Raw genomic sequence first — 8,873 nt, forward strand, 5'->3', positions numbered from 1 at the left:
GACTTTAGGTTCTGGAACTTTTTTTCTGCCATGTTTATTATTCCCTTTATATTCGACGAGAAGCCAGACGGTACCTTAATACTGAGCAGGCATTCAAAGAAGATTTTCTTCTCTTCTTTGGTAAGAGCGTAGCTGGCATGACCCTGATGTATGCCATCTTTTCCATGCATACATTGTTGGTCCTCCCATTCCTCAGGTGTATCTTTTGTCTTCCCATACACGCCCAAGAAGCCAAGCAGGGTCACGCAAAGATTCTTCGTCACGTGCATCACGTCGATTGCAGAGCGGACCTCTAGGTCTTTCCAATAGGGCAGGTTCCAAAATATAGATTTCTTCTTCCACATGGGTGCGCGTCCGTCAGCGTCATTCGGAACAGGTTGTCCGCTAGGACCCTTTCCAAAGACTACCTTCAAATCCTTGACCATATCATGTACATCAGCACCAGTACGGTGGCGAGGCTTCGTCCGGTGATCCGCCTCACCTTTGAAATGCTTGCCTTTCTTTCTTACGGGATGCCTGCTCAGAAGAAATCAACGATGTCCCAGGTACACATTCTTCCTACAATTGTCCAAATATATACTGTCAGTATCATCCAAACAGTGCGTGCATGCGCGGTATCCCTTGTTTGTCTATCTTGAAAGGTTACCGAGAGCAGGCCAATCATTGATGGTCATGAACAGCAAGGCCTTTAGGTCAAATTCTTTCCCCATGTGCTCATCCCACGCACGTACACCTGTTCCATTCCACAGTTGTAAGAGTTCTTCAACTAATGGCCTTAGGTACATATCAATGTCGTTGCCGGGTTGCTTAGGGACTTGGATGAGCACTGGCATCATAATGAACTTCCGCTTCATGCACAACCAAGGAGGAAGGTTATACAAACATAGAGTCACAGGCCAGGTGCTATGGTTGCTGCTCTGCTCCCCAAAAGGATTAATGCCATCTGCGCTTAGACCAAACCATACGTTCCTTGCGTCATCTGCAAACTCCTTCCCGTACTTTCTCTCGATTTTTCTCCACTGCGACCCGTCAGCGGGTACTCTCAACTTTCCGTCTTTCTTACGGTCTTCTCTGTGCCATCGCATCGCCTTGGCATACTCTTTGTTTTGGAACAAACGTTTCAACCATGGTATTATAGGAGCATACCACATCACCTTGGCAGGAATCTTCTTCCTGGGGCGCTCGCCCTCGACATCACCAGGGTCATCGCGCCTGATCTTAAAGCGCAATGCACCGCATACCGGGCAAGCGTTCAGATCCTCGTACTCACCGCGGTAGAGGATGCAGTCATTAGGGCATGCATGTATCTTCTGCACCTCTAACCCTAGAGGGCAGACAACCTTCTTTGCTTCGTACGTACTCTCGGTCAATTCGTTGTCCTTTGGAAGCATATTCTTTATCATTACCAGCAACTTTCCAAATCCCTTGTCATATACACCATTCTCTACCTTCCATTGCAGCAATTCCAGTGTGGTGCCCAACCTTTTCTAGTCAGCTTCGCCATTCGGGTACAACAATTTCTTGTGATCCTCTAACATGCGCTGCAACTTCTTCTTCTCCAAATCACCTGCGCAGTTTCTCTTTGCATCGGCAATGGCCCGGTCTAGATCATCAGCGGGCTCATCAGATGCCTCTTCTTCAGCTTCTTCCCGCATTGCCGGCTCAGCTTCTTCTCCCATTGTTGTATCATCGTATTCAGGGAACCCATGGCCAGGATAGCTGTCGTCGTCCTCTTCTTCTTCATTGTCTTCCATCATAACCCTTCTTTCTCCGTGCTTGGTCCAAACATTGTAGTGGGGCATGAAACCGGACTTAAACAGGTGGACGTGAATGGTTCTTGACGTAGAGTAATTGTGATCATTCTTACAGACTAAACATGGACAAGGCATAAAACCATCCGCCCGCTTGTTTGCCTCAGCCACAAGTAGAAAAGTTTGCACGCCATTAATGAACTCGGGAGAGCATCAGTCATCGTACATTCATTGTCGGCTCATCTTCATTACACAACACCGAAAATACCAAATTAATACAAGTTCATACATAAAGTTTATACAGGACTTAAATGCAACAAACAAATAACTCTCTAGCTAAAACATTTAAATGCAACAACAAATACGATCAAGATCGCAACTAAGGTAACAATTAATCCAACAGCATAATGATATCAAGCCTCACTATCAATGACATATTTTCTAGTCTTTCTAATCTTCAAGCGCATTTTCTCCATCTTGATCTTGTGATCATCGACGACATCGGCAACATGCAACTCCAATTCCATCTTCTCTCCCTCAATTCTTTTCAATTTTTCTTTCAAATACTCGTTTTCTCTTTCAACTAAATTTAACCTCTCGACAATAGGATCGGTTGGAATTTCCGGTTCACAAACATTCTAGACAAAAATATCTATGTCAACTTGATGGGCATAATTTGTCATAAACACGAAATGCAACAACTAGTTTTAAAAGAAAATATACCACATCCGAATCATAACAAGGATGAGGGCCGACAGGGACGGATATCAAAACCATGGCACTATGTATAACAAACAACGTACGGGTAAGATAATTATACGAGTAACTATATATCCAAATCACACAAACATCAATTTGGTAATGTAAAACATTCATGAACAAGAGGCTCACCCCAAGGTAGTGCCGGCAACGGAATGGTGCGAGCGATTGACTGTGGTTACGACGGAGATTTAGAAGGCACTAAGTAAACCACACCTACATATGCAAACTAAGTATTATTTTTGACCTTAAATTGCATATAAATCAAATACTAGCACATATATTTCCTCCCAAATTACTAAACTCATAAATTAATCACTATACAAAGCATTGCAAAAGCTAATCTAGCAATGAGAAATGAAAGGACAAAGTTGCTAACCTTTGTGATCATTTGAATGGATGGGGCCTTCAAATCTTGACAAATTTTGAGCAAAATGTGTGATGAGCTCGAGAGAAAGAGGGGAAGAACAGAGAGGAAAGGGGAAAGGGGAAGAACAGAGCGACCTCGGGTGGACGAAGGGTTTATGTAGGACGACCTTTATCACCGGTTCGTGCCACGAACCGGTACTAAAGGTGTTGGAGGGGCCCCGGACTGATAACATCCTGCGACCACTCACTTTAATACCGATCCGTGGCACGAACCGGTGCTAAAGGTCGGCCACGAACCGGTACTAATGAAAGCGGTCAGCTGGCCGTTGGAACCGGCACTAATGCACACATTAGTGCCGGCTCAAAAGCAAACCGGCACTAATGTGCTTGACATTTGATCCTTTTTCTACTAGTGCGAGTTTTTTGCAGGATTCTCTCAGAATCTGCCCCTCTTTAGCTTCTTCTAAATTTTTTGACCCTCTTTTGTTTTACAATCCTACCTAATTAGACCCTAACTAGATAGTATTGTAAAACAAATGGGGTTCAAAGATTCTGGGAAAATCTGGATATGGTAGGGGTCATATTCTCCCAGAATAATACAACGTCCTGGAGGATTCCGCAAGATATGACAAAGTCCGCCAAGACGTTGTCATATTCTGTCTGAACGTATGCAATATATTCCGTGAAGAGCAGAGCTGACAGAGTGTGTGGTAAGTAGTTTTGAGGACAAATTCAGAGTACAAACAGAAATACTCATACTATGCACTTCTGAACTGGGTAGGGTTCGAATGCTTGGATACTACCGCCTTCCTCCCTCTGTTCTACTTGGTCAATCTAGCTAGCTCATGATGAGCAAAATGCTAACACTTTCCTGAGTGTTTGTAGGCACTGACACTGGTGGAGTGTGAGGGTGCCTGCTGCTTCGGGCTCTGGCCTTCCCATGGATTGGTCTCCCATGAAAATGCCATCCCGAACTCCTGATGGCACAGATGTTCTGACACCGTCGGTAATTTCAGTCTAGCTAAGCAGTGTCACAGCGCTACTACCTGTGTTAAGATATATGTATGTTCATTCTGTTATATGGTTGCAGGCTAGAGATTCCCTACATTTACTCATGTGACCGACGCGCTGCCGCCGCCAGGGCATGTCGATGGCCAGCTGCGACGGCCGGGCCGTGTCATCACTCCTGCAGACTGTTTCAAGATTTTGTCGATGACCACACCTAGGAGATCCTCAATGCTTCAGTGGCCAAGACATTTGGCAGTAAGTAGCTAGCATGAACTATAAGTTTATGGTTGCAGGCTAGTCTGAGTAAGCTTACATAGACTATAAGTTTTCTGAAGCTGGACTGATTGACATGTGATGCAGTAGTGGACAATGGTAATTAACCTCGGCGATTTCGTGTCCTGCAACGTTCCAAACATCGGGAGGTTCATGAATGACCGCTCGTCTGCATCATCATTGGTTGTGCCGGCTCATTTCAGTCACAACCTAACTTACCCTGTTTAGTACATTAGTCAGACGAACATGGTATGTTTTATGCCTATGTCAGTTACAATTTTGTGTCCTATCGATAATGCACACCACCATGCCGACTAGCTTCATATTTCTATCAGAGATGTTGATTCGATCGGCGTAATAATCCTATCGATAATGCACACCACCATGCCGACTAGCTTCATATTTCTATCAGAGATGTTGATTCGATCGGCGTAATAATGCCGAGCGACACATGCATATCTTCTGGTCTGAATTCGAAGCAAATAATGCAGAATGGGTAAACATGGTGAAACCCAACCTCCACCCAGGCATCCGAGAGTGAGTGCATGAGGCCATTGCATCGGTGGATGAATCCGCATCGGATGATCTTCATGACGTCAAGACCAAATTCATGTCTGCCCTTGCTGCTCTGCTCAAGGTAAACTCATTCACTATTAATAGTCCAAACAGAACTTGCAAATTTAATCCCATTGCAACTTGGATGGCATGGCGCGGACCACTTCCTCATCGTCGTCGCCCAGGATCTCCACGAGGTGCTCCCAGCCGTGGTCCGGTAGCCTGGGGCTCGGTAGCTTAGCCTAATTCTGTCATATCTTGCTGAATGCTCCAGTACAAGAGGCTGTATAATTCTATCATAGCGTGAAGAGCAGAGCAGAGCTGGCAGATTCTGACGATGATACCAAGAAATTCAGACCGGTGATTAAAACAAACACAAATACATCACACAACACAACAACACGTGCTAATGCTATGCACTTCAGAGTTCAGAATAATCGCAAGCCATGCACAACTGTATTGATAACAAAGAAAATAGGAGTACCTCCTTTAAAACAAAAAAAAACCTGTGCATATAAGCAAACCATGTTTACAAGCTACATGGCAGGGATAAACAGTAGGTGCTTAAAAAGACCATGATAAATACTGGCACCTAAGCAAACCGTCTCATAGAGGCTCATTAAGCAAAAAGAAACCTTTTTTCAGCTCCCAAGTCTGAACTTCTACCGCCTTCTCTTTGCGGCCCTCCTAGTTTTGGCGATCTGCTTCAATACATAAAAGGATACAATACCATGCACCGAGGTCCAAACCATATTGTATTCCGTCATACCAGGTTGACGGATGAAACAATCAATCGCCTCTGTTTGTATTTCCTCCTCCTTTTGGCGTAAGCTACTCCCGTCGTGGAATCCAAACGACAGATGAGGTGCAAAGTAAACTTTCATCTGTGGAGGTGGCCAGGCCTTTATGGCGTTTATACGCGCTTCATCAGTTGAGCTCCGAAAGCAGTACTCAGAAGCTGAAAAACTGAAGGTAAATCTGACAAACAGAACTTCTTGTGGAAATCTGCCTGTTAACTCCGATGAGATGATATTGCTAGCACAAGGCTTGTTGACCCCATTAGCTATGCACCAAAATGGGTCTGGATTCCAATCTGTAGTCACTTTAACCATGGATTCCCACCATACTGAATCGAAATATGAAACGTCTTGTGTAGGTAATTGGGTGAGTTCCCTAGTTGCATCCTCAACCAAAGACTTGAATTGAGGTCCAAGTGACCGCAAACATTTGGCAGTAATTCCAACTATGTTTGTGCTTTCGTATATTCTTAGAATCAGCGTTAGTTCACAATTTTTAAGTGGCGCCTTGCGATCTTTGTAATCAAACTTTAGCACTGCGACTCTGCCATACTCTTCCATATAACCCGTCAATACAAGAAGTGAGAAAGCCTTGCTTCCTTGCACCATGTCGTAGGAGAGACCCTTGCCTTGAAGAAGATGTCTGATGGGAGAGCTGAGAAACCTGTAGTGAGAAAGTGAACATCCAGACTCCACGTCCCTGACATACCTGTCGGCTTCCTTGACAAACCGCTCAAATCTTCCAACCAGAGAGCTGCTCAACACATCTTGACTTGGGACAATGAAAGAGGGCAGCACAGTATGCATAATCTTTCTGCGTACAGAGGGTACCATTTGCTGACGATCCCTCGCCCTGCTGAGCAGATCACCGCACTCCTTGGAGACATCCTTCAACTTCTTCTTCAGGCAAAACAACGTCATGATAGTGATGGGCATCATCCTGGTCCTCTCGAGCGCCAAATTCAGTCTCATGTGCGCCATCTCCAGCCTCTCCATGAGTTCCTCCTGGGACGCCTTTTCGCCGCGGCTGCTGAACAGGAAGGAGACAGCTCCGCTCACAGCCTCCTGCACAACTGCTGATGCTACCATTTCCTCCATTGCTTTCTTTTCCCTGCAGGGAAATAAAACTGGGAAATATGAGTGAGCTTCATTGATCAATAAACTTGTGATAGATAGATAGATAGATAGATAGATAGAAGAATATATGCCTGGAGTGGGAGAGAAAGATACCTTCTCGTTGTCGATTTCGCCTTTCTGGGTAGCAGAATCAAGCTGGCGAAGCGAAGTGAAGATAAAGAGTATGGATGGATGAGATGGCTAGCTGACTGTAGGTGCAAGAACGACTGAGCTAGTGAAGGAGCAGCCTGAATATAAGAGAGGAACTGCTAGCTAGGAAGCAGCCAGGAAAATGGTGAACGCTTAAAGATAAGAGGAAGCAGCGAGGAAAGTTGTGAACACCGAAAGTTAAGAGGAAGCAGCGAGGAAAGTTGTGAACACCCAAAGTTAAGAGGAAGCAGTGAGGGAAGTTGTGAACGCCGAAAGTGCTGGCTGTACTATGAGGAATGCCACTATGAACACAGTGTAATTCTTTGGATTTCATTCCTTCTTTGAATTTGTGTCTTCGTATTTCTTTATCCTGGCCCCCATGCACAGATAAAAGACCCACGCACATAGTACACACAGGACACAATCTCTCTCCCCACTCTCTCCTAATAACAATCCATCACTTTTAATTTCCTTTTGAATCCTTAGCCCGTCCCCGCAACCCTAGCCGCCACCGCCTCCTCCTGCCCGTCGCCGGCGGGATCCGGCCGCCCTCACCGGCGCGCGGCCCGGACCCGGCCCTCCCCCCCCCCCCCGCCCTTCCTCCCCTCCCCTCCTTCCACCCTCGCGCCGCCTCAGCGGGAGGCGGCTGGGCCGGCCCCCGCGCCGCTGCACTCGGCCCCGCTCTACTCTTCCTCTCCCCTGCCGTCGCCGGCGGGCGCCCCCGGCTCCGGCCCGGGAGGTGCCGACGGCGATAGGATCTCCCTTCCCCGTGCGCGCGTCCTCCCGGCCCGGGGCAGGGCGGCGGTGTCGCTCGGCTTGGCGGCGGTCCGGTGACCCGGCGGGGTGGCCGGCGGCAGACGTGGTGGCGGCGCTGCTCCTTGGCGGCGGGGCGGCGGGGTGGTGCTGGGTGGCCGACGTCGCGCCCAGGCCCAGATCTGGGCCCGGCAGGCCCCATCTGGGTCCTAGCGGGCCGGCCCCCGGCGTGGCCTCGTTGTCTGCGGCGCGGTGAGGAGGAGGAGCGGCTCGGATATGGGGCGCCGGCGCCGATGGCATGCCGGCAGCAGCGCGAAGGCGGGAGCTTTACAGGCCCACGAGGGCTTGGCCGGGCCTGTGGGCCCATTGGCCTGGTGTGCTCCTGCTATTGCGTCCGGACGGCTACCGTCGCTGACGGTGGAGGTGGAGCCCTCCCGCGTGCCGACGGTGCTGATGCCCTAGTCCCGGCTCCGATCCTTCGCCGCACTGCCTTCATTTCGTGGTGCCGTTGTGAGACGGCGTGGGGGCCTCATGACCGCGTTGGCGCAGGGCGGTGGTTGGTTTGGTGGATGGATCCGAAGCGCCCGAGGTGCGGGTTGGGATCAGGGGAAACCCCTGTCGGCATGGCCGACACCGGCGCGGTGGCGCCTGAGGGTGCCACCTGACCTTCCGGGAGGGCGTTGGGGGCTACCCTGCCTCTCGCCTCGTCGTGTACCGGGGGAAACCCTTGGCAGCAGCATCGTCATTGTCGCGATCTTTCTTGGAGGTGTTGATAGGTGCCGGCGCTTCGAAGTCTTGGAGCCTAGGGGTAGATTCCGGTGGGCGCAGCGATTGCGAGGCTTCTTCGTTTTTGTTGATCCGCCGTTGTCGGCATTTGTTTCTTTTGCTCTTTCTCTGTCGTTTCTTTTGGTCTTTTGAAAATTTAGAAGGTTCATATCTTTAATACCAAAATCTCTTTTTTGAAACTTTTTATATATTTGAACTCCTGATGCCAAGACCTTTAAAATAAGATTAATCTCGGATACATTACAAACACAATTAAATTTGAACTATTCAATCCATTAATTTCACTAAATCTATTTTGACTATTTTGAAATATTGATTTCAATTATTTCAAGCAACCGATTTCAATTTTTTTTCAAAAGAATGATTTCAATAATTTCATTTATCACAATCCCTTTAGTTCGTGTAAAACCGCACCGTAGCCGTGAGAAACCCTCCCTAGACACTTGGATGGAATTGGGTGCGCCTCCCCAGTTCCCGTGCCGTTGTCAAGCTGCCAAATCAGCATTCTGCCACCTACTCGTTGTCCCTCCGCCACTTTTCGTTGCTTTCACACACC

General features: G+C 47.9%; 1 protein-coding gene across 1 annotated transcript; it reads right to left on the minus strand.

Moving 5' to 3' along the window:
• Positions 1–5,142: 5,142 nt before the first annotated feature.
• On the minus strand, positions 5,143–6,867 carry LOC123186758 (uncharacterized). The gene is made up of 2 exons (XM_044598464.1): positions 6,743–6,867; positions 5,143–6,623 (listed from the first exon to the last, which is right to left on the minus strand). The coding sequence occupies exon 2, from the start codon at positions 6,608–6,610 to the stop codon at positions 5,378–5,380; it is 1,233 nt and encodes a 410-aa protein (XP_044454399.1). The 5' UTR covers positions 6,611–6,623; positions 6,743–6,867; the 3' UTR covers positions 5,143–5,377.
• Positions 6,868–8,873: the final 2,006 nt, after the last annotated feature.

Source organism: Triticum aestivum, chromosome 2A, assembly GCF_018294505.1.
Source record: "Triticum aestivum cultivar Chinese Spring chromosome 2A, IWGSC CS RefSeq v2.1, whole genome shotgun sequence".
Classification (NCBI taxonomy): domain Eukaryota; kingdom Viridiplantae; phylum Streptophyta; class Magnoliopsida; order Poales; family Poaceae; genus Triticum; species Triticum aestivum.